The sequence below is a fragment of the Pelophylax lessonae genome (genome assembly GCF_965119305.1).
Source record: "Pelophylax lessonae genome assembly, chromosome: 2".
NCBI lineage: Eukaryota > Metazoa > Chordata > Amphibia > Anura > Ranidae > Pelophylax > Pelophylax lessonae.
The window spans coordinates 697,373,643-697,400,612 of record NC_138769.1 but is presented as its reverse complement, the minus strand read 5'-3'; the positions used below and the strand labels follow the sequence as shown (position 1 = coordinate 697,400,612).

The window sequence follows — 26,970 nt, the reverse complement described above, 5'->3', positions numbered from 1 at the left end:
TGAACTGGGGTGACCACCGGATCTCAACATCCAGCCCGTCGCCCAGTTCAGCTTTCTTGCTTGAAGATCTCACAGGAACACTGGAGAAAAAAAGCTGTCCAAAAATCCTTTTAGAAAAAAATTTCTTGCCAGGACCTAAGATCCCAGCAAGGTATCTAGGTCCTTACTCCTAACTAGACAGAAAATAACTGATTTGCTGATGCAGAGAGAGAGAGGATATACCCTCTGGGACTGCCCCTAGGGTGTGGCCAGAGCTTTTTAATTTCCTGTCTAGTCCTGCTCCTGCGGAGGTAACATAACCCGAAGGTGGTGTATCACCGAGGACTACGTCTGTCGATGAGCGCTAGAGAAACATACATTACACATTATAAATACCCCCCCCCTCTTTTTTATAAGTGATCAAATATCCTCTATTCTCAGCTGCATAAGAGCTGGGGGGGGGGGGGGGGAGAAGCAGCAGGACACTGATCTTCCCAGTAAATGGCTGTGCAGCGGGGGGGGTGACAGGACAGGTCTGATCATTGGAGGAGAGCAAACCAAATTCCCATAGTGTGTCTACTGCTTAGTGTGGTCAGCTTTAACAGGGAAGCAGAGGGACTGGCAGGAACACCAGGGATTTCACAGAAAGGAAGCAATACAAAGAACAGGATACGTTCCCCCTACATGGTACAACAGGTACATATCAGGAATATTAAATGCTGGGGTAACATTTTAGGTAGACTCAGTACAACCAGGGCCACTGATGGGGGGGGGCACCAGCCCTCTTGTAGGGGGCCCGAGCACACAGGGGGGCCCACACAGAGGGGGATTAGTGATGGACAACAAATACAGAAATCTTCCCCCAGCACCTGAATCTGATCTGTCCCTCTCCCTGCTATCAGCTTTTATCTGTTGAGAAAGACAGCTGTCCCTCACTAATTCCCCTCCCTTGTGTGGCCCCCCCTCCCAGCACTTATCTCTGCTCAGGAGTTTATTTGTAAATTGTAACTTTGTTTCTCTCTCTCTGTCTCTCTGATCACTGAGCTCCAACTGCCTAGCCTGTATATTTTTCTCATCTCATCTTTTTTATTTAACATCATTTTTTTTTTTTAGATTCAGCAGGAATTATGCGAGTTATGTTATATTTGTTATTAGAACGATGAAAATGGGCGCTGGTAATGACGTGGGCGTGTGGAATTGTTTGTGTGGCCGTTGTAATTGTGAATGATATATGGGTATGGCTATCTTCAATCTGGATATAAACCTGATATATATTATATCACTATCCAGTGAAGTATGACCAGTGAGTGCAAAAACTCAAATATATTACCTTATTTTGTGTAACATGTTATAAATAAGAATTCAAAAATAATATACAAATAATCTGTCACAAACTATGTGCGAATATGGTGACTTTTTGTGATCGCTTAATAATACATTTGTGTCTAATAGTGATTTTATTGTAATTTTAGCTAAATATATCTTTAATATTTTCTTGGGAGGGTCCTGCCAGGTAGTCTGTAGGGGGCCCCTTGATTTCTAACAGCAGCCCTGTGTACAACAGTTATGTAGATTAGCTTTTTAAATGAACCACTACAAGTCTGTCTGTCTGCACCACAAGGACTAGGACATCTCTTGTCAGACCTTATGCACAGGTGTCCCCCACCAATAGTTTCCAGGTAAGCTTCCTAATGACCAGATGGAGTAAAAGGTGCATCAGCAATGCCATTTCTCTTATCCAACTTGTGTGGTGTGTATTATATGCATACACTCACTATACAGCCAAAAGGCACACCTTAATCTCATCCTGAAATCAAGGGCAGTAAAATGTGAAGCTGGTCCATCAATTATTGTGTAGCAAGTGCCTTGCATCCCCTGCACCATGCCAAGCTGTCCATGGCTCTCACTGAGAGAGAAAGAGCCTGTCAGTATCTGCGGGGGATTTTCCCCCTCCTTCTCATAAGACACTGACTGTTCTGCTCCCTCCCACTGCAACCTCATTGGCAGGAAGAAGGGAGCCACTCAGCAGCAATGTACAAAGCATTCTGGGGCATGTGGTCTTCACCTGCAATTGCTCATTAAACTTATGACAGAACTACATTTCCCAGAGTTTTCTGGAAGGAGGAGGAGAAGGAGGGGGAGAAGGAGGAGGAGGGGAAGGAGGAGGAGGGGAAGGAGGAGGAGGGGAAGGAGGAGGAGGGGAAGGAGGAGGAGGGGAAGGAGGAGGAGGGGAAGGAGGAGGAGGGGAAGGAGGAGGAGGGGAAGGAGGAGGAGGGGAAGGAGGAGGAGAAGGAGGAGGAGGAGAAGGAGGAGAAGGAGGAGGAGGAGAAGGAGGAGAAGGAGGAGGAGGAGGAGGAGGAGAAGGAGGAGGGGGAAGGAGGAGGGGGAAGGAGGAGGGGGGAGGAGGGGAAGAAGAAGAAGTCAGGTCACCTGAAGAGACTGTTTGTTCCAGAACGCTTGCTTGGGGTTTCACTGCAGGGTTGGTGAGAGGGCACCTGTCCAAATACCTCCTAAGATAGAACACTGAACCGCTGCGGTTATTCTGCAACATTGGATCAGGGGAACCGGTATTGCTGATACAATCTACGCAACAGTAATAGTGCTTGCTTAATTTAAGTGAAGATCCCTCACACAATCCAAACTCTTATTTATCAAGTCTTCTCTGGATGTACTCTGACCTTTCCTTAAAGATCAGCAAGTGCACCACCTTAAAGTCAGTTAACATCTGAAGGGCCCTGCCTATACTTGGGACTCTAGTTACTATAGGTGTGGGTTAATTCAGTGCACTGCATAGGGTATTGTATTCAGGTTGGTTATTTGGGACTGTGATGCTGGGGGAAGAAGGGAGAGTACTGACTTAGGAATAAGGTCATTCCTCTGCCCTCCTCCTGCCTGAACTCCTATAGCCCATTCTAAGTGGGTTGTTATTCACCATTTAGTTCTTTGCTTATAGGAGTTCTCTGCTCTTGGGGTGTTTCACCCAAAAGGAGTCCTCTGAGAGCAGACAGAGTTGACGTGAAGTGTCTTTGATAACTTATTTTTCTTAAAAACCACTTCTCCATATTGTGTTAGGACATATTCTGATCTTTATAACTTTTTTCTCCTCTTTAAGGGAGTTTCAGTAAAAGTCATTTTTGTGTTCACTACAACCTGTGTCCATTTTCTTCTGTTGCCAGAGGGGTTGAGTCTGTTCTTGGCTTTGAGAAGGCAGAGTGAGGTACCAACAATATTCAAGCGGCCCCTGTGGGGGTAGCACTACAGTTGCCATAACAGTCCCTAGTCTGGAAAGACTTTACATTGAATTCTAAATATTGTTGGAGAAATCCGCTTCCATTCTGTCATAGGAGCAGTAGTAAAACTGGTATGAATACTGAGTTATTGGACTTAGCTCATGGTTAGTATTCCAGTTCATCCTATAGGTCAGAGATCTCCAAACTTTTGAAACAAAGAGCCAGTTTACTGCACATCAAATTTTAGGGGGGCCAGACTGTGGCCAGAGGCGTTGAAAATTCCCTGCCATCGGTGGAAGAAAAAAAATGCCTTAGGTTAGGCCATCCGTGGGAGGACTAGAGCCCCATCTTTGGCCGTCCGTGGGAGGACTAGAGCCCCATCTTTGGCCATCCGTGGGAGGACTAGAGCCCCATCTTTGGCCGTCCGTGGGAGGACTAGAGCCCCATGGGCCGGATACAGGCAGCCAATGGGCCACAGTTTGGGGAGCCTTACTATAGGTGTTCAGTTGGGCTAAGATCAGGGTTCTGGGCAGTCCAGTTCCTCCATATAGTTTTAGTAAAATAGGATCTAATCAACATTAAGAATGGCTGAGCTTTGAGGCTGGGTTTACACATGCCATGCAAATTATTTATTTATTTTACTCTGTAAATAAAAGCATTTGTTCAGTGCTTCAGATACTTTTTGGATGCAGTTCTGATGCGAATTTGCAAGGCTCAGGACTGGATTTTTGTCACGACTGCGATTCAGTGCTGGCCAATTCATCATAGATAAAAGGTATCAACTCCTGTAGTAGTAGAGCAATCCTTGCTGAAATCCTGAACACGTGTGATTCAGAAGCGGTCCCAAAGAACTCAATAAGCCTGGAATTCACACCTAAACCACGCTTCAATGTCAGAGACACACAAGGACTCTTTAAAATTTGCACTGCATACATGTAAACCGCATCAATGGACATCAATGGTATTTCACATATCATGCGAGTCGGACGCAGTTAAAAAAAAAACGCATCCAGTTCCCATATTTGTGACCGGAGCCTGAAAAACAGTTTTGTATTCTTGGGTTCCATATTTCGCACACCATAGTGAAAAACTTTAGACAATCGGATGTCTCTTTAATCACTATAACCAGAATGCAGAACTGCTGAGATGAAAGGATCTGTCAATATTTTTTTTTAAATGATGTGTATACCGACTGCAAAGACAACCAACAGGCCAGTAAAGCATGGACACTTTGTATTGTAGGCAGCACATTCATCCCAAAACTTACCATTATTAAAATTTAATAAACAATCATTGTATTAAAATGGTATAACCAGAATAATTAAGCAAAGTCCCCCCTTGAGGCAAGGGTGACAAAACCACAAATGGTGCCAACGACAGGGAAGGAGGGGAGCTTGCCAAGCCAATCCATTTATTCTGAATGGTACACTAATACACCACACCTGCCCTGAAGTGGACCGCAATGCACGGTAACAAAAAGGGTCATTGTGGTTTCCTTTGTGCTTAGGTGCATTGGCAGCATAATCTTGGTGAAAATTTTTTCTATTTTAGATAAAAGAAGAAAAAAAAAAAAAAAAAGGGAAGGAAGGAAGATCTAGCTTACAAAAAAGTTGTTTGCACACGCTTCAATCCCAGCATGCTAGAACAAGTTCACTCTAAATGGAGAGACACGTTCCGCAATTTTATTTTCCAGACAAACCCAGAGGAATACTGCTATGAAAGGGTGCCCAGCCTGAGCAACGCAGAAGGAAAAAAACAAAAAAAAAAAAACACATTTGCATAGCCCTTCCTTCCTTTAGGGAAATAGGATCCTTGGATAACAGTACTGCACAGCAACAGCACAAGCAGCTTCTTGGCTTAGCTTGTTTTGAGTGTGTCTTCTATATTGGTGGGCCACAGTCTATGGCCTCACTGAGAACTCATTCACACCACTGCTCTGTTGGATCATGTGGTGGTGTACCAAGCAAAGCGCAATGCACTGCGGTGCCATGCATTTTGCATGCAACGCTAATGAATCTCCAGATCTTGGCCCTCAGTTTTTTACTTTAGCTGTTAGCTTCTCCACTGGGGAGATATACCCTCTCTATTTGCCCTGGCGATCACTGTTGCTGGAATTAAAAGCAAGGGAAAAAAAAAAATTCCAACATTTGAGTGGTCCTGAAACAGGACATATAGTTCAATATTGGGAAAACAGTGTTGAACTACAGAGAAAACAGATTTGGGGGTGTTTAAGCCCCCGTTCACACTAAGGCGACCTGTGAGGCCATCTGGTCGCCTCACAGGTCGCCGTAGGTCGCCTCCCATAGGGAAGCTGCGGACCCGTTCTAATAGGAGCGACACAAGTCGCTCTGACTTAGAAAAAGGGTCCAGAGCTTCTTTGGGGCGACCAGGAGGCGACCGCCATAGACTTCAATGTTATGAAGTCCGTGGCGGCTGCTCCGAGGTCGCGGTGCGAAGTAGCGTCGCCCCTATGTGAACGGGGCCTAAGAGGACTGCAAAATGAGGAAACTGTCACAACAGTGTGAAAAGTAAATATGCGGTGCATCGCTAGAGGGGTCACCAGCAGGAGGAAGTCCCGAGTCCCCTTTATAAATTTTTTGTTCTAACTAGAGGGATCACCGGCAGGAGGAAGTTCCAGATTTCTCTATATAGATCTTTAGTTCTCACTAGAGGGCTCACCAGAGGGAGGAAGGAGGTCCTAATTCCCCTATATACACACACACACATCTCTAGTCATCACTAGAGGGCTCACCAGCAGGAGGAAGGAGGTCCTAATTCCCATGCATACACATCTTTAGTCATCACTAGAGGGCTCACCAGCAGGAGGTCTCAATTCCCCTACATACACACATCTTTAGACATCTCTCGAGGGCTCACCAGCAGGAGGAAGGAGGTCCCAATTCCCCTATATACACATCTTTAGTCATCACTAGAGGGCTCACCAGCCGGAGGTCCCAATTCCCCTACATACACACATCTTTAGTCATCTCTCGAGGGCTCACCAGCAGGAGGAAGGAGGTCCCGATTCTCCTAGATCATACAGATTACTACTAGAGGGGTCATCCGCAGGAGGAAAAGAGGTCCAGACTCCCATGTACAACCACCCAGTTGGATTTTCCCCACTAAATCCATGCCGCAGGCTATAGCCAGCAGCACTGATGAGTATTCTAATGTCAGTGAAGTCTACCTGTCAGAAAACAGGTCAACAATTAGGGGGCAAAAAAAAAAAAAACACGCACCTGACTCGTGTATGGACTGATTTACAAAAATATAGAAAGTTAAACAAGTCCAAAGATAGCCAATAAAACTGGTGGCAGATCTGAGGGATAAAGCATATCCGGAGAGACTGCAAAAACCCAATATGAGGGACGTGACTAAAACCTTTGTGTACATGAAGGTGGTAATTAAGGTTCAGGAGGGCATTATTTTCAATATAAAGATCAAGAACATGGGGACATGACCTCAAATTAGCAGCCTTTCCTGAACTTTACAAAATATTATTTTACCAAAAAGAGTCATTTATGCTTGGAACAGGCTGCTAACAGAGGAATGGAATCAGCCAATGCTAAGGGAATGTAACCATTCTTGCGGAAAAAACGTTCTTTAGATCAGACAGACCTATAAAAAAAAAAAATGAATAAGTGCACTCCATTGACTACTTGGTCTTTCTGCTGCCCCTTTTTAGGTTCTGTAGAATCTGAATCTGTATCTGTATCTGTAGGAAGTCTGTTCCACATTTTTACAGTAAAGAAGCTCCAGAGTGCTCCCTTTTTTTCACAATGACCCTAAAGTGTACAACTTTGCATCAAGTTTTTCTTTAGGTTTATATGGTACACTTAAAGAGGAAGTAAACCCTCCTCAGGACGTTGTACCTATTAGGTAAGCCTATGATAAGGCTTACCTATAGGTACTGTAAATATCTCCTAAACATGTACGGTTTAGGAGATATTTACCTTTAATGCAGCCAGTGACGTCACTGGCGCATGCGCTCTGAAGGAACGGCTGATCGTGCCGTTCCTTCAGAGCCCCTTGCCGTGACCGTCGCGGGAGTGACGTCACCGCGGCTCCGGCCAATCAGATGGCCGGATGCCGCGATCCCGGAAGACGGGCGACTGAACATGTCGCTCGTCATACAGGTAAGAGAGCGGCGCGGCGGGGGCTCGTTCTAAGGTAAGTATTTCATAATGAGCTAGTATGCGATGCATACTAGCTCATTATGTCTTTCTCTTGCAGGTTGTAAAAAAAAATTTTTGAACGAGTTTACAACCTCTTTAAAGTGTTTATACATGGTGATCATATCCCCTTGTATTGCCTCTTCAAGGTGAAATAATTTAGGCTCCATTTACACATGTGGACATTAAAGTTGCATGACAAGTCGTTCCCCATGTTTTCCAAAGATAACCATTCATATATACACGACTTAAAGTTGCAGAAACTTCAAAAAAGTAGTTCATGCACTACAATGGTCCAACCTTCATGCAACAAGAAGAGGCCCATAGACTTCAAATGTTAACCCTCAGAAGTTGCATGAAAGCTGTACCTGTGTGCAACAGTTGTCCATTATCACTGGTCAAAGCCAAAAGTTGAACACATCCAAAGTTGCACCCCAAATTTGGCGCAACTTTGGAGTCGTACAAGTGTGATTGGAGCCTTAATCTATCCTCATAGTGGTGGTCCTCCATGCCGCACATTAGTCGAGTTGCCCTACTAGGAATAGAGAGAGCAACTTATAGCCACAACCGGTATGTAAACTTGCAAGCTCAAAAATCTCACCAGCAGAGTCCCCAAGAGATAAAAGAACCTGTTGGGTCATTTAGGATCTCCGCATCTAGCAAAAATGTAAATTTCAGCTTTTGATTCAACTTAAATAGGAAGCCAATCCATAGCCCCAGGAAACCAAACACACGATTTATACATACCACTCAGCAGAAGCAGTTTCCGTCCTTAAAAGTCTGGTGAAGAGCATGGGTCAGTGAGCTTTCCTAACAAGTATAATGTTAGATCATGGGGAATGAAAAAGCTGAACCTGTAACATGGAGCACACTGAAGTGTACAAGCACAAAGGCAAATACCGGATATAAAGAGATTGTAGCGGATCAGCCAAGGCAATCTGCATGTCAAGTGACTTCTTAGCTCACATGATGTATTAAACACAGGAATGTAGCTGGCAGGTTTAAATCAGTGGTGAGAATTAAGTGATTATAGGGGAGAATAACGCGCCTTTCCATTAAACAGATGAGACCCCCGTTGGGAAGCTCACAATTAAATATTGAGCTACCTGGACGATATTTGCAGAGGAATTAACCCAAGGATCACAGGCATATACACACACACACACACACACACATGATATGACCAGTGGTTATACCAGGTGATATTTTATTTGTTTAATGTATTTGAGGTGTAACTATTTGTTTAACACCTGTAAAAACCCCCCAAAAAACACGGTGGTCACTTTTTTGTACCTTCATACTGCAGATCCCCCTTCAGCCACTTTCAGCCGCATCCTATCTACAGGCTGCTGCTCCTCCAGCATCATGGTAGGATCAAAAGTGGTTATTTTATTGAAAGATGATGATTTGAAAACAAATTTTGCCATTGCTCATTCTTGTGTGGAGATTGGCGTTTTTATGCACAAGAAAAAAAAAAAAAAGCGCCCTTTTACGCAAGGGGGAGACAGAAAACAAATTGCTTTGTGTGCCCTGTTACATTTAAATAAAGGCGGTGTTTAAACTGCACAAAAAAAAAAAAAAAAAATTATATACACACACACACAAAAATATATATATATATATATATATATATATATATATATATATATATATATATATATATATATATATATATATATATATATATATATATATATATATATATATATATATATATATATATATATATATACATATACATACACACACACATATACACACATACATACACCAACCCGGTACTAGCAAGGTGCACCTAATAAAGTGGCCGGCGTGTGGTGTGTGTACTTATAAAAATGTATTTTTTGCTAGTGAAAGTGTTTTTTTTTTTTTTTTTAGACCTAGAATGCTGCATTGTTATTCATACACATTAACCGCAAAAAAAAAAAAAATGGTTGCAATACTTATCTTACTGAAGTCACTTCTCTGCTAGATGGTGCTTCCTTCATTAATCTGGGCTCACAGTACTGCTACACTGAATGGCACTCATGTCACTACAGCAGAAAGGATTGTCACCAATGCAGGACAATAGACAAGAATCGTGACATCACCAGACTGGTCTGCATAAAATTTTTCTTCTTATACATTTTTTAAAAATGGTGTAGGGATAGGTAGTTTAAAAAAATGCTAAGGTAGCCATTGGAAATTCTATGAATTGTAGTTAAAGGTTTCCAAAATTATATGAATTCTAAAATCCTAGTAGAATTTTTCCCAAAATGTCCCATCCATGGTTAGCCTATGGCCATCTACAGACAAAAGACAGGATGGATTGACTTAAGACTGTTCATTTTGCAAAATAAAGGTTCGTATTAAAAAAGTAAACGGGTTTTCGCTTTGAATACCTAACTATACGCAATTTTGTAGTAGCACGATTGGTTGAGATAAACCAGTAGTGTCAAAGTCAATTTAATTGCAGGCTGCTCTAGCATTATGATTGCATATCTTCCCCCCCCCCCCCCATCAGAAGTCCCCCACCCTCCCTTACATCACAATGCACCCCCCTTATCTTGTGCTGCTGTTGGGAAAAATCTAGGGGTGGAGCTGGGAAGCAGAAAGTGCAGGGTCTGGAGGAGGACCAGACTGACTGGAGTCAGATGCTGGGGTCTGCTGAATGCTGAGACCAGGGGAAGATGGAAATAAGGGGGTGCTGTGGCTACTCACAGGTGAAGGATCTGCAGGAGGATTTATGTCCTCCTCTGACTGCAGAGATGCGGAGGGGGCAGAGACAAGCCTCTCTGCACCTGTGTGAAGCGCAGGACCTGGGGAAGGAGTTCTGTCCTCCTTTCTGCTGCTGACTGCTGAGATAAGGTGGGGGCAGAAACAAGGCGATTGCCACAGCTGCAAGAGAGGTGCGAGGGCCACATGAAATGACCTGGGGGCCGGATTTGGCCCCCGGGCCCTGTGTTTGACACCTGTGACGTAAACTGTTTCACCACATTTGCCAAGCTCCGTGAACATGGACATTGTTAAAAAGTGTAAATTCTACTTTTCTAAGTGAATATTCACTACTCCTTTAGTTAATCAACCCCAAAGTTTGCCAGTCCGTTCAATGAGGACACAAACTGTGCCAAGAAATTCCAACAAGTAGAGATGAAACAAGTGTATGATTGTTTGAGTAATGCAGGATAAAAATTACAGGCATGCAAAAGAATTTGTATTTAATACTTTATTTTAGGGCTGCAAATGGTGAGTACAGAAACCATGACATACATGTCCAAAAAAAAAAAAAAATTAATAAAAAGACTCAGAACTTAGAAAACAATTGCTGGCATGGGAAGCAGGTAAATATGTAAAAAGGTGTCCAGGAATACCAGGCACCAGAGAGTCTCTGTACCCAGTGTGGTATTTTGCACAGTAAACACCATCAATAGAACACAAAAGGTCGCATAAAAGAAAAAAAAAAAAAAAAGGGAGGGGAGAGGAGACTGGTAAGGGAATAAAAAAAGGGGGAAAGGGATAGGGGCAGAAAGGAGGGGAACCAATCATACCGCCATCCCTCCAGGACCAAGAGACCCAATGGTAAAACATCCAAGTTGAGCGATTTAATTCACCAGGGCCTTGTACTACTAAAGTAGACAAATTTGTGCCAGGAGAACCATTCTTTGGAGGCATTGTTTTCTCTGTGGCCAACCAGGTCTTTCATCTCATTGTTTTCAGCAACCTTTTTCAACTAAACGGCTATGGACGGTGTCTGTGTCCGCTTCCAAAAGAGTAGGATGCAGCCCTTTGCCGGGGTGATCAATAGTGGGAAGACGGAGCGCCTGTAGGCCTTCCTAGAAAAAAACGATGATGCCCACACCTGAGAAGGCAGCGCATACAGAAGGAAAAGTACAGGGTCTCTCGGCAAGTCATGGACAGTACATTTTTGGGTTATACGATGGACTTCTGACCAGTATGAATACAGTGGATGGCAGGACCAGAAAATATGCAGAAGAGAACCATTCAACTAATTTAAATTTTTAGGGACATTGACTTTTTTTATTATTTCGATCCAAAAATGACCTGCTTCTTCATGTTCCAATACTAGGCCTCTATAAGGGGTATCCTTCATTAAGGGTAGCCTAAGGGGTATGAAGAAGACAGATGTTTATAGTACATTTGGGGTTTCTGCAGTGCTGCTTTGTCAGGCAATCACCATCAAATGACAGTAATCACAGCCTGGAGCGGACGTATTCGGCTGCCTGTTCCTTTACTATGCATACAGATGTTGCCACACCTCAATCAAAGAGAGAATAGCGCATCACAGAAAACTGTAGGAGCGCCCACAAAGATTTGAAGTTCAGGTGCAAAGTAAAAAATTACATTAAAAACACACAGTAATTACAGAAACAATTTTTTTGGTTCAGTCTGGTGCATTAGTCAGCCTATACAAGTCAATTGGCTGCTCTAGCGCAAGTTAACACGTGATACAACATATGCGTTTAAATACACATTTGCGTTTAAATTAACATATGCGTTAAAATAATGGCTTGTTCTGGGGTGAACGAGTATAACCGTTTAATAATTGTTCATTCATTCCTACCAGCAGACTCCCATGTCTACTTCCTTTACAGGGTGACAACGCCATTTGTTCTAAAGCGAAATCGCACAGTATCATTGTCACCCCTTCGGACAAGAATAGCCTTTAAAAAGGACAAGTCATTTTAGATAGATTGTACAAGATTGCAAAGCCAAAAGGTTAAGCCCCCGTTCACACTGGGGCGACGCTACTTCGCACCGCGACCTCCGAGGTCGCGGTGCGAGCAGCGCGCCGCGACCTCGGAGCGGCCGCCACGGACTTCGTAACATTGAAGTCTATGGCGGTCGCCCCAAAGAAGCTCCGGACCCTTTTTCTGAGTCGGAGCGACTTGTGTCGCTCCTATCAGAACGGGTCCGCAGCTTCCCTATGGGAGGCGACCTGCGGCGACCTGTGAGGCGACCAGGTCGCCTCACAGGTCACCCCAGTGTGAACGGGGGCTAAAGCTTACTAAGCAGTCAACAGCAATTGCTTTATTTTTTCTTTTGGAAAAAGGATTTAAAGGGTAAACAAGGGCCGAATGTTGGGAGACATTGGCCGGTTCAATAAAAACCAAACCGACATTCGGCCTGTGTGTATGGCAGCCATTCCAACAAAAGACGGCCATTTGGTGATGGTTTTGGGGGGGTTGGTGTGCCCCCCTGTCAGAACACAAAAGAAAAGCAGGGGAGATCGCTGTACTAACAGATTGCCAATACAGCGGCTCCGGCCGCTCAGTGATGTTCCTGCCAGTTCCTCTGCTTTCCTACTAAAAACTGACCACACTAAGCAGGACAGTAAGGCTGCAAAATTTTGGATAAAATGAGAACACAATTTTTTTGCTTAAAATAAAGATCACGATTCTTGGGGTAACATCTTTCACATTATACAAAAAAAAAAAAAAAAAAAAGGGCTAACTTTACTTTCTGCTTTTTATTTTTTTTTATTCATTGCAGTGTATTTTTACCCCACAATATTGCATTTGAAAGACCGCTGTGTAATTACAGCGTGACAAAATATTGCAATGACTGCCATTTTATTCTCTAGGGTCTCTGCGAAAATAAATATATATGCACATATATGTACATATGGATGTAGCACCAGTGGCGTACCTAGAGCATTTGGCACCCGGGGCGGATCCCATATCTGGCACCCCCCCCCCCCCCCCCACAACTTTAAAATGTAAAAACACCCACAGAAATTTGTAATGTTTTCAAGAATATTTATTGCACAAATTTCACAGCCCCCCACACAGTGCCCCTTGCCGTCTGCCCCCTCCCCCGTCTCTCTAATCACAGTTCCTCCTTTTGCACTCTCTGCCTCCCCTGCACAGTCCTACATTCAGCATAAATAGAGACTGCAGACAGCGATACAGGAGATGGTCAGAGACTGCAGACAGCGATACAGGAGATGGTCAGAGACTACAGACTTGATACAGGAGATGGTCAGAGACTGCAGACAGCGATACAGGAGATGGTCAGAGACTACAGACTTGATACAGGAGATGGTCAGAGACTGCAGACTTGATACAGGAGATGGTCAGAGACTACAGACATGATACAGGAGATGGTCAGAGACTGAAGACATGATACAGGAGATGGTCAGAGACTGAAGACATGATACAGGAGATGGTCAGAGACTGCAGACATGATACAGGAGATGGTCAGAAACTGAGGACATGATACAGGAGATGGTCAGAGACTGAGGACATGATACAGAAGATGCTCAGAGACTGCAGACATGATACAGGAGATGGTCAGAGACTGCAGACATGATACAGGAGATGGTCAGAGACTGCAGACATGGTACAGGAGATAGTCAGAGACTGCAGACATGATACAGGAGATGGTCAGAGACTGCAGACATGATACAGGAGTTGGTCAGAGACTGAGGACATGATAGAAGTTAGAAGAGCACTAGGGGGGCCGGAGAGCACAGGCGAAGCAGAGAGCACTGGAGGAGCTGAAGGGCACGGTGGGGGGGCTGGAGAGAATTAAGAGGGGGTTTGGAAAGCATTGCAGGGTTGGTTGGAAGGCGCAGGGGGTGGAGAGCACTGGGGGGGGGGGGGGCAGGTAGCACTTGGGGGGCGGGCAGGGAAAACCAGGGGGGTGGAGAGCACTGGGGCGGGGACAGGGAGCACTTGGGGGGTGGGCAGGGAAAACCAGGGGGGTGGAGAGCACTGGGGGGGCAGGAGGCACTTGGGGGGTGGGCAGGGAAAACCAGGGGGGTGGAGAGCACTGGGGGGGGGGGGGGACAGGTAGCACTTGGGGGGTGGGCAGGGAAAACCAGGGGGTGGAGAGCACTGTGGGGGGGGGACAGGTAGCACTTGGGGGGCGGGCAGGGAAAACCAGGGGGGTGGAGAGCACTGGGGCGGGGACAGGGAGCACTTGGGGGGTGGGCAGGGAAAACCAGGGGGGTGGAGAGCACTGGGGGGGCAGGAGGCACTTGGGGGGTGGGCCAGGGAAAACCAGGGGGGTGGAGAGCACTGGGGGGGGGACAGGTAGCACTTGGGGGGTGGTCAGAGAAAACCAGGGGGTGGAGAGCACTGTGGGGGGGGGACCGGTAGCACTTGGGGGGTGGGCAGGTAAAACCAGGGGGTGGAGAGCACTGGGGGGGGGGCAGGTAGCACTTGGGGGGTGGACAGGGAAAACCAGGGGGTGGAGAGCACTGTGGGGAGGACAGGTAGCACTTGGGGGGTGGGCAGGGAAAACCAGGGGGTGGAGAGCACTGTGGGGAGGACAGGTAGCACTTGGGGGGTGGGCAGGGAAAACCAGGGAGGTGGAGAGCACTGTGGGGAGGACAGGTAGCACTTGGGGGGTGGGCAGGGAAAACCAGGGAGGTGGAGAGCACTGTGGGGAGGACAGGTAGCACTTGGGGGGTGGGCAGAGAAAACCAGGGGGGTGGAGAGCACTGAAGGGGACAGGGAGCTAGGGAAAGATGAATTCCTCATATGCAGCTGCCCCATCCCCCTCCTATTCAGCACACACACTTCGGCACTCACCTTCTTCCTGCCGAGGCTGAGACTCCGCCCCTTCGTCCCACCGAGGCCCCGCCCCCATTTCCCGCCACGGCTCCGCCCCTTATTCCCGCCGCCGTTCCGCCCCCCCCCCCGCAGCGCTGACTGAAGGAGCTGCCTTCACAGCGATACGGAACACGCCGGGCAGGACACCGGCTGACACCCCCCAGTGCGTGGCACCCGGGGCGGGCCGCCCCCCCGCCCCCCCCTTGGTACGCCACTGTGTAGCACCCTCCTAGACAGGTGCTAGGTAAAAGCATCTATTAGCTCCATTCTGCTCATCAGGGGAGCTTGTTCTGTTAGTTTTGCCTGTCACGGGTTTCCAGGTGTGATTTACTGGGTCTGAGGGAGTGTCTCCACTGTGTCCAATGAGGGAGCTTGTTGGACAGTGGAGGAAACCTAACCAGTAGGACACCAGGGTTGTGGCTGTCTCAGTGGGTGGGCATTGTTGCAATGCATCCTGGGATTGGCTATAAACCTGGAGGGAGCATGTGACAGGGCGTCTTTTGATGGGAGCAAAGTCTCAGGAGGAGGTGGACAGCTGTATCCCCTCCTGCAGGTGTAAGGAAGGTGGTTTGGGTGGTCGGCCTTGTGAACCAGGTGTGTGGAGCTGAGCTGCAGAGGATCCAGAGTGCCGACAAGAGGAGTCACTGGCAGACTCTGTTGGGAAAAACCGTATCGTGAGTACTAGGAGTTCTGCCTAGGGGTCTGCCTAAGAGAGGGGACCCCTCCAGAGAGGTCAGGGGGATCAAGGAGCTAGCTCACACAGGGAGTGTTACAGTAAAGGGGGTACCGTGTAGTGGACCCTGAAGATCAGGAACAAAGGGGGTGCCAGGAAGGGCCCTGAAGTTATTCAGCAGTACAGTACAGATTACCTGAGAAAGTTCACTCAGTCCTGCGTCACAGCTTGTGACCAACTGAAGCAGCGGCCTAGCTGTGACTAGCGTTACTCAGCATTATTAAGTCGTCCCAGCAAATTGTGCATAGTTGTATAAGTTGGAGTATCCCACTCATTCCCTTCTCCTATCCAAGTTCCAAATAAAAACACAAAAACCAAAAGATACCAGACTGTTTCCTGTCTGAGCTAAAACACTTGGGAAAATGTAAAAACGGTCATGTTTTTGCCAATGGTGGCCCAGGGGAATCCGTAATCAGCAGCTCCATGTACGAAGTTTTTGCCCATTCCTTCTTGCAAAACAGCTCGAGCTCAGTGAGGTTCATAAATAGATGATGATAAATAGAATCCACCTGTGTGTAATCAAGTCTCCGTATAAATGCACCTGCACTGTGATAGTCTCAGAGGTCCGTTTAAAGCGCAGAGCGCATCATGAAGAACAAAAAGGAACACACCAGGCAGGTCCGAGATACTGTTGTGGAGAAGTTTAAAGCCGGATTTGGATACAAAAAGATTTCCCAAGCTTTAAACATCCCAAGGAGCACTGTGCAAGCGATAATATTGAAATGGGAGTATCAGACCACTGCAAATCTACGAAGACCTGGCCGTCCCTCTAAACTTTCAGCTCATACAAGGAGAAGACTGATCAGAGGTGCAGCCAAGAGGCCCATGATCACTCTGGATGAACTGCAGAGATCTACAGCTGAGGTGGGAGACTCTGTCCATAGGACAACAATCAGTCGTATACTGCACAAATCTGGCCTTTATGGAAGAGTGGCAAGAAGAAAGCCATTTCTTAAAGATATCCATAAAAAGTAGTTTAAAGTTTGCCACAAGTCACCTGGGAGACACACCAAACATGTGGAAGAAGGTGCTCTGGTCAGATGAAACCAAAATCCAACTTTTTGGCAACAATGCAAAACGTTATGTTTGGCGTAAAAGCAACACAGCTCATCACCCTGAACACACCATCCCCACTGTCAAACATGGTGGTGGCAGCATCATGGTTTGGGCCTGCTTTTCTTCAGCAGGGACAGGAAAGATGGTTAAAATTGATGAGAAGATGGATGGAGCCAAATACAGGACCATTCTGGAAGAAAACCTGATGGAGTCTGCAAAAGCCCTGAGACTGGGACGGAGATTTGTCTTCCAACAAGACAATGATCCAAAACATAAAGCAAAATCTACAAAGGAATGGTTCACAAATAAATATATCCAGGTGTTAGAATGGCCAAGTCAAAGTCCAGACCTGAATCCAATCGAGAATCTGTGGAAAGAACTGAAAACTGCTGTTCACAAACGCTCTCCATCCAACCTCACTGAGCTTGAGCTGTTTTGCCAGGAGGAATGGGCAAACATTTCAGTCTCTGGATGTGCAAAACTGATAGAGACATACCCCAAGCGACTTACAGCTGTAATCGCAGCAAAAGGTGGTGCTACAAAGTATTAACTTAACTTGGGGGGCTGAATAGTTTTGCACGCCCTATTTTTCTGTTTATTTGTTAAAAAAAAGTTTGAAATATCCAATAAATTTCGTTCCACTTCATGATTGTGTCCCACTTGTTGTTGATTCTTCAGAAAAAATTAACAGTTTTATATCTTTATGTTTGAAGCCTGAAATGTGGCAAAAGGTCGAAAAGTTCAAGGGGGCCGAATACTTCGCAAAGCACTGTCTATCTATTTTTATTTTTTACACTGTCCCTTTTTGATTCCTTGTGACAGCAATAAAAGTGATCAAATCATCCCTTGTGACAAGAATAGGCAGTGACAGGTACTCCTTATGGATGGATCTGGTGTCTAAAAGCCCCCAGAACACCTCCTCTATACTTAAAAGCATTAAAAAAATGCCAAGCATGGCTGTTTTGATTACAGTCATTGAAGAAAAAAAAAAAAGTAACCGGAGGTGAGGTCATGATGTTCTGGGTTTTTACATCGCAGACTCAAAGCCGGTTCGTTTGGGTCTTCGGCCAGCAAGCGGACGTGCCGGCTGGTTGCTAGGGTCTCATGGCGGGACGGGAGATGCGGGCGAGCCTTGGAAGGCAGCGGGAGGGACGTCCCCCTCCCGCTCCTTGTAAAAATTTGGCGGCTGCTCAGCAGCATCGGTTGTTATTACAAGAAAGCCGACCGTCAGCTTTCTTGTAACTCTAGCTGCAGGCATCACCCCAGGACAACCCCTTGAAGCTGAGGCCGCATATTTGCGTTCCGTCAATGTGAAGGGGTTAAAAGGTAAAAACCCTTCCGCATGCAGCCGCATAAGGGGTCTAGAGAAGTGGTGGTAGAGAAGCAGCAGTACACTGATCTCTCCAGTGAATGGCTGTGCGGGTTGATGTGTCAGCACAAGTCTGATCATTGGATGACAGGCAGACTGCTTTTCCAGCACAGCCAGAAAACTGACCACACTGAGTTTGATGTGCTCTCCTGCCTAGTGTGGTCAGTTTGCTTTCCCATTTCAGAGGGACTGTCAAGATGTTCAATTGGCTGATTGCATTGAGTTGCTGCCATGCGATTGCTTTTAGGCATCTAAATGTGGTGAAGACAACATTTGTTGAAGTTCAAACTGAGCATCAGAATGGGGAAGAAAGGGGATTTAAATTTACTTTGAACTTGGCATGGTTGTTGGTACCAGACGGGTCGGTCTAAGTATTTAAAAAAACTGCTGATCTGCTGGGATTTTTACGCACAACCATCTCCAGGGTTTACAGAGAATGTTGCGAAAAAGAAAAAATATGCAGTGATCGGCAGTTGCGTGGACAATAATGCCTCGCTGATGTCAGAGGAGAATGGGCAGACTGGTTTGAGATGATAGAAAGACAACGCAAAATAACCACTCGCTACAACCAAGGTATGCAGAATACCATTTCTGAACACAACACATCGAACCTTAAGTCCCCGTTCACACTAAGGCGACCTGGTCGCCTCACAGGTCGCCTTCCATAGGGAAGCTGCGGACCCGTTCTAATAGAGCGACACAAGTCGCTCCGACTTAGAAAAAGGGTCCGGAGCTTCTTTGGGGCGACCCGGAGCGACCGTCATAGACTTCAATGTTATGACGAGTGTATATCAGGACAAGTACTATATATACAAATAACTATTAAAAAGATGGAGATGGTCCTTTATACGCATTAAAAGATCGATAAACATTCTGTACAGTCAGGATCAGTCTATGCAGCAAGAATCAAGGAGACCTTTAGCAGATAAAGGACAGACTGAACATTAACAGTCTGAAGGTAAATGAGGAAATGACAGGAAGGATAGTATTGATATCATTAGGGGCTTTCAGGAAACAGAACGAGTTATTATTATGTCTATATAATTGGGTGGTGGTATGAGCTCAGCAAATATTGCTCTACAACAAGCCACCGTCATCCATTAACTCATTCTGCATCAGGTTTTAAAAATGGCACCCAGCATCTTTTTAAGGGGTCTGTTCCTTAAAGCAGTATTAGGCCCAACAAAACAAACATTTCACATACTTCAGCAGTGGCTGCATTGGTTTTCTTTTTTAAGCTCATCTTTTTCCACCTGGTTTTCTTTAAGCTCATCTTTTTTCACCCGATGATCTGACAAGTAGCATCCTTCCTGTCTTATAGTGGCCATACGTTTTGATAAATTACAGATTTCTTTTTCGAGTGATCTCTTTTGATCAGAAGAATGGATCTTTAGCCGACAATCCATTCGATCTCTCTCTATAGATCAAAATGGTCCACCAGTTTGTGCAGAACCTGACACTTCCAGGAGTGTCAATCTGTGTCCCCTGCATAGCTCAGTGGTTACTCACACTGACTTTCACGGTATTATTATATCTTGCAGTGACATTTCAGCAGGACAAACCTCTGGAGGCAGTGGATGGATGCGGATTTAGGATCTATTTTTTCCCCATTATCTAAATATCGGAAAGGGTAGGAGGTGAAGAGATGTTGCAAGATGCTATAAGTGAAGGAAGATGTAGAACATGGGTGTCCAACCTTTTGGCTTCTCTGGGCCACATTGAGTGTAGAGAAAATTTTATAAAATACAGTATATACTACAATTAAGGTATACAAGTAATAAAACCCCGCCGCGCCCTTCCTTGCACGGCCTCACCAGTGCGCGCCCATCCAATGCAGCCTGATCAGTACCCATCCAATGCAGCCCCACCAGTGCATGCCCATCCAATGCAGCCTGATCAGTGCCCATCCAATGCAGCCTCACCAGTGCCCATCCAATGCAGCCTCACCAGTGCATGCCCATCAAGTGCTGCCTCACTAGTGCATGCCCATCCAATGCAGCCTGATCAGTGCCCATCCAATGCAGCTTCACCAGTGCATGCCCATCAAGTGCTGCCTCACTAGTGCATGCCTATCCAATGCAGCCTGATCAGTGCCCATCCAATGCAGCCTCACAAGTGCATGCCCATTCAATGCAGCCTGATCAGTGCCCATCCAATGCAGCCTCACCAGTGCCCATCCAATGCAGCCTCCTCACCAGTGCATGCCCATCAAGTGCTGCCTCACTAGTGCATGCCCATCCAATGCTGCCTCACCAGTGCCCATCCAATGCTGCCTCACCAGTGCCCATCCAATGCAGCCTCACCAGTGCCCATCCAATGCAGCCTCACCAGTGCCCATCCAATGCAGCCTCACAATTGCATGCCCATCCAATGCAGCCTCACAAGTGCCCATCCAATGTAGCCACACCAGTGTGTGCCCATCCAATGCAGTGTGCAAAGAAAAGAGAGGAGAGCCGCTGGATTACACAGAGCAGGGATCTCCCGCTTATCCGGCGACCGCTGTCATACAAAGTCCTGCCTCCTGGACCGGCTCCTACGATAGACGTCACCAATGTGCTGTCTGTCTATCATTGACAGAGGCTCCGAGGCAGCCTCTGCCTACAGTTAGTTGGAAGTCGCTGTGGCCGTGCCCCCGACTCGACTTCCTTCCTCCCCAGCAAAAAAAATAATAAAATTGTCAGGGGGCAGTGGGCCGCAATGCCTGTGGTTCTGGGCCGCATGCGGCCCTCGGCCCCAGGTTGGACATGCCTGATGTAGAAGGAGCTAGATGCTCCGAGCACGTAGCCTTGCCTTCTCATCTGGTTCTCCATCCTTCCAAGGACCTCACTTTCGGTCTGCGTTCCACGCTGGTTAGCGTAGCTTCCCGGGGCTCCTCCAGGCTCCCAAGCAGACCATTATTCTCTCCCAGCAGATGGAACATCATACAGCGGTGGTCCTATAGGTCAGATTAAGGAGGAACCTACACCTACATACTCTGCACCAGATGAGCCTTTGCATCTTATACCTCTTGTGAGTTTTTTTTAGTCATTGATATTAAGGTTTTTACCAGGTTACTACACTTAGCTGGCGCTTCCTTTCCTTTGTTTCTTTTCCTGCAAGATGCTATAAAGGCCTCATGCACACAGGGCATCTACTTATCTTCTTAGCCCCTCTGAACACCTTTCCTCCTGGCAGGACAAAAGCCGATAAAAAAAAAAAAAAAAAAAAAGAAAGAGAAAGAGAAAAATCAGTGTACTGCATGCGCACTTATACATTCCATTGACCAGAATATTCATTTATTCTGGCTAGTAGAGTCAATTAACATGCCAATGCGCCCAAATGCATCTAGTGTTTATGTACGTTCTTTCTGCTCAAAAGCTTCTCTCCTGAATATGGGGAAAGATTAAAGGAACTGAATTTATTCTCTCAAGAGGAGGAGATTAAGGGGGGGGGGGGGTATGATCAACATGTATAATAAATAAGGGGCCCATATAGTGAACTTGGTGTGATGTCATTTTAGAAAGGTCATCACAGACAAGGGGGCACGCTTTATATCCGGAAGATAAATAAGGAAAGGTTTCTTCACAGTAAGAGCTGTGAAAATGTGGAATAGACTCCCTCGAAAGCTGGTCCTGGCCAGCTCAGTAGATTGCTTTAACCACTTCTTGCCCGCCGTATGTAGAACGACTGCCGCAGGGTAGCTGTATTATCCTGACTGGGCATCATATAACCTCCAGCAGAATAAGCTGAGGGCATGTAGAGCAGCGATTGGTAGTCCAGCATCGCTGATCTTTGTAAAGAGCCCATGAGGTAGGCTCTTTACCATGTGATCAGCTGTGTCCAATCACAGCTGGTCACATCAGTGCCATTTATTGGCTTTTCCTCTCATTGCACTGACAAAGCATGGGTAGAGGAGGGCCGAGAGGCGGCTTTTCTGGCGGGGGAGTCTGTGCTGATAATCAGCGCATTTATTATCAGTGCAGACCCATCAAGAATGTCCACTAATGCCCACCAAGGAAGCCAACCTGTGCCCATCAGGGATACCTGTCAGTGCGATCAATAAGTGCCACCTATGAGTGCATATTAGTGCCTCATCATCATTGCCACCTCAAAGCCCATCAGCGCAGCCTCAGTGGAGAAAAAAAAAAACACACACTTATTTACAAAAATTAACAAAGAATTATTTTTCAAAATGTTCAGTCTATATATTTGTTTAGGCAAAAGTAAAAATCCAGTGGTGATCAAATACCACCAAAAGAAAGCTTTTTTGAAATAAATATAATATATATGTTGTTTAGGTACAGTGTTGCATGACTGCGCAAAGGTCATTCAAAATGCGAAAGGGCTGAAAGCTGAAAATTGGCCTGGGCAGGAAGGGGGTGAAAGTGCCCTGTGTTGGAAGTGGTTAAAAAGAGGTCTGGGTTCTTTCCTAAATGTACATCATAACTGGATAGTAACATTTATAGATAAAATGTATCCAGGGAATATCCGATTGCCTCTCTGGGGATCAGCCTCCTCTATTCTCATTGGTTCACGGACTGACAGCGTTGGGAGCCATTGACACCCGCTGCTGTCTCAACCAAAGGGAGCGAGCACTATTGATCGACCGATATCGTTTTTTTTTACCGCCGATACTTTGGTCATTGGATATCGGTATCGGCCAATATTTTCGGACATTAAAATTTTTTTTTGAATGTCTACAGGTACTGTGGTGGAGGGATCTGGGGGTCTAAAAGACCCCAAACCCATCCTCTGCAATTAAAAGCATTCAAAAAACGCCAAGTTTGGCTGTTTTGATTGCTGTAAGTTTTTTGAATTTGGCGCTGCCAGTACCAGGAAGTGATGTCATGTCATGACATCAATTCCGGGAACTTAGCGGCACCGAATTCAAAGAAATTGAGACCAGATGGCAGCGGTACAGATGGAGACCCGATCAGACGGCGGGGGTGAAGGTAGGATGCCTGGGTCTCCCAGTGGGACAGGATATGCGGGCGAGCCGTACAAAGCGGCAGGGGGGGGGGGGGGGGGGGACGTGGCTTCCCTGGAGGCACTTGCCAAAGAGGGGCCTGGAGCGCCGGCAGGGGACCCCAGAAAAAGGAGGCTCGGGGCTGTTCTGTGCAAAACCATTGCACAGAGTAGGGAAGTATAATTTTAGTAAGAAAAAAAAAAAAAAAAAAAAACACACACCACAAAAAGGTTTAAAAATCACTTTAAGCAACCTACTGATGTTATAAAGGGATATTCTCCCCTGGAGGCCACTATCCTACTGGTACCAGTGATTCAAATGACTGCTTCTATTTTGAGGTTCACTACTCCACCAACACCAATGATTCAAAAGGACTTTCCGTCTAGAGTTCACTATCCCACTGACACCATTGGTTTGGGAGAACTAATCTTCCCAGGGTTTTTTTTTTTTTTTTTTTTTTTTTTTTTTTAACATTTGGGGAATGGAAGGTTTAGGAAGAGATCACTAGGACAAATGTTTACGCTAGGTTGACACCTATGCGTGTGGCTGCGGATGCAGCAATAGAGTTTAAAAATGCGCGTGCACTTTTTTTTGCGAAAATGCAGGCACGGCAGCCGATTCATTTTAACAGGCTGCCATGCAAATGCGAGCCGCAAAACACGCTAAGGGGGGAACCTACCGTAATGGGTAAAGCTTGATTTTAGACCTCATTACCCAATTATCAGTTTTCAGTGAAATAATTTTTCTTTGGGTATTAAGGACCAGTACGTCCTTAAATCTGTCCAACACCTTTGCAGAACACCTTAAAAGAATAAAAATTACTCTTTGACACGCACCCACCCTAATCATCCCAAGCTTCTCTTCTCAGGAAAGGGCAAACTGTAACAATGCAGATCAAGAGATAAAATGAGATCAGCAAGAACCACAAACATATGAAGAATGCATGCAATGCCTTTTACTCAGGAATACACTTTCATACCAAATATTTGTACAGATCATTGTATTTAGAAACACCCAACCAGCATGTTTACGAGCCATATTTCTTAGTGATTTTGCACAAAGAACAGGCACTTGTATGGTCTATGTAAATTCAAAACATTTTTTAGTTTTGAATATAGGTAGCGAACTGTTGTCCCCCCCCCCAAAATCAGAGCCATTCCTTTACTTTCTGCCTCAGAAACAGCACATATATGAGGAAAATCACTTTAGTCCCCTTCAAGACAGATGTCACCAGGAAAAAAAAAAAAAAGTCCCTATTGCAAGATTTCCTCATAACTCTCCTATTCCTGTAATTACCCAAAATGTTTGATGTTCATCACTGTCTGTACGTAGGAAAAGAGTAACCTCTCCAGCAGGAAAAGGGACAACCAATGGCCGTCAGGACAAAGTAACCTCTCCAGCAGGAAAAAAAGGGACAACCAATAGCCATCAGGACAAAGTAACCTCTCCAGCAGAAAAAAGGGACAACCAATGGCCGCCAGAACAAAGAAGTAACCTCTCCAGCAGGAAAAGTGACAACCAATGGCCGTCAGGACAAAATCTATCCAGCAGAAAAAAGGGACAACGACTGTCAGGACAAACCGTAACCTCTCCAGCAGAAAAAGGGACAGCCAATAGCCGCCAGGACAAAGAAGTAACCACTCCAGCAGGAAAAAGGGACAACCAATGGCCGCCAGGACAAAGAAGTAACCTCTCCAGCAGGAAAAGGGACAACCAATGGCCGTCAGGACAAAGGAGTAATCTCTCCAGCAGGAAAAAGGGACAACCAATAGCCATCAGGACAAAGTAACCTCTCCAGCAGGAAAAGGGACAACCAATGGCTGTCAGGACAAAATCTATCCAGCAGAAAAAAAAAGGGACAACGACTGTCAGGACAAACCGTAACCTCTCCAGCAGAAAAAGGGACAACCAATGGCCGCCAGGACAAAGTAGTAACCTCTCCAGCAGGAAAAAGGGACAACCAATGGCCGCCAGGACAAAGTAGTAACCTCTCCAGCAGGAAAAAGGGACAACCAATGGCCGCCAGGACAAATAACCTATCCAGCAGGAAAAAGGGACAACCAATGGCCGTCAGGACAAAGTAACCTATCCAGCAGGAAAAGCAAGACAAAAAAATAAAATAAAAAAAAGGAACATGACAGAGGTTCTAATCCTTTCATTCTATTAAAATCTCCAAACAAATTTTGCTTTACATACGGTTTAAGCACCTGGTGATATGCCTTCCCCTGAGAAGCCATGTAGGTGTTAAAAACGTGTTGGGAGTGGGAGCACAAGCGCTACATTCATACTTATTTGATGCTGTCAAGTGAAATATAGAAAAGGAATCAGAAAGACAAAAATAGAGGGTAGAATAACAGGAAAGGCAGCCTTCTACAGAAAAGGTAAACCGAAAGACAAATACAACTAAAATAAAGCTCAAAAGAGAAAGAAAAAACGCAATTAGAATTGAAAGTCAAATAAGAAAACAAGGGATAGAAATATAATCGAGTATTAAAGCAACTAGAAAATGGAGATGGATGAAAGCTATTGAGTGAGATAGGAAAAGACAGAACTTAGCCCATTAGATCGTCAAAGTTCAAAGGAAAATTATTGCACAGCCAAAGTAAATAGGATACAGTGGCATACCAAGACAACTGGCAAATAATTATATACACACACACATACATTTTTTTTTTTTTTTTTTTTAGTTTTAAGTTAGTGGAGTAGACAAGGAGGAGGAGGAGAAGGGTGTCAAGCTGGCAGCCTTTGTACATCAATATCTCCAGAAGGTTTAAAGTTGAAATTGTTGAAAAAAGGACCACTTGTGTCTAAAAAAGACTTTTTTATATAATCTCTTCCCCAAATGTCCCGGCATTCCATTCTGGAATAAATTCCCCAATGACTCTAGACATACCACATACAGCTATACTCTGGATACCAAATGTATTAGCATAGCATTTAATAAAGGTCACCAATATACCCATCAACGTAACAATGGACTCTGGAATAAAATGTCTTACTGAATACCAACCTAAAAACGCCTATACCCTGTAATAAAATCAAATAAAAAGGTCAAAAGCTAGCATTTAACTTAAATAAAAAGGTCTTACTTTACGCGTTCATCCTCTGCCTTCTTCAGCTCAGCATCTCTGTTCAGGACTTTCAGGATCGCCTCCTGCTCGGCTTCCGTTAGAAAGCTGAGATCAATCATTTTGAGTTCCAGAAATCAATAGCAGTGTAAGTATAAAACAAAGAGCGATAGTCTGGCAGATCGTCTCAAAGGAGGCCGGTCCACTCCTTGGTCTCGGCAGAACCACTGCGCATTACTTTCAGGCAGCAGAATTTTAGGAAGCTGCAACGTTACTGTTTGCAAGGTCACATGCTCCCAGTCTGTACATTTCAGGTGTCACTTAGGGTAGACCTTTCCAAGCAGAGACGAACATATGACACATCACCTAGAGGGAAAAAAAAAAAAAAAAAAAACATTATAGACAATGAGTTGCTAGGGTACTTTATAGACACAGAAGTATCAATTCACTATATACATGCATGGTAACAGAAGTTGTTCGTAAAAATGGAATGGAACTCAATGGGCATTTGCGGTTCAACCACCAATGCTTGTGAGGTATGCTTACATCACAATAAACCACAAGTTAGAATTTTTTTTTTTTTTTTAAGCTGCGCTCTAAGTAAACAGCTAAAATACACAAACAAAATACATATATGGAGTGGTTTTACCTGTCAAAAGACTTTGCATTGATATGCAGCTCTGTCATACCACACAGCTCTACTTGGCAGTAAGGGGGGGGGGGGGGGGTAAGATTTTTCTAATGCAGTTTCTCTTTAAACCTACAGGTCTCCTCCCTACCAAAAAAAACAAGTAAACCACCACTTGATATAACCCAAAAAAAAGCTCCAAACTTCTAGCTATACAAATGGCAACCTAGAACT

The 26,970-nt window shown here is 45.3% G+C and overlaps 1 protein-coding gene across 1 annotated transcript in view; it reads right to left on the bottom strand.

Annotated features, from left to right (window-relative positions):
• Positions 1-26,305, bottom strand: part of SYTL2 (synaptotagmin like 2) — a 133,042-nt gene extending 106,737 nt beyond the window's left edge. The window contains exon 1 of the mRNA XM_082248204.1: positions 26,130-26,305. Coding sequence (XP_082104330.1) covers positions 26,130-26,230 — 101 coding nt within the window. The 5' untranslated portion in view covers positions 26,231-26,305. The remainder of the gene's footprint in view (positions 1-26,129) is intronic.
• Between the last annotated feature and the right edge of the window lie 665 nt (positions 26,306-26,970).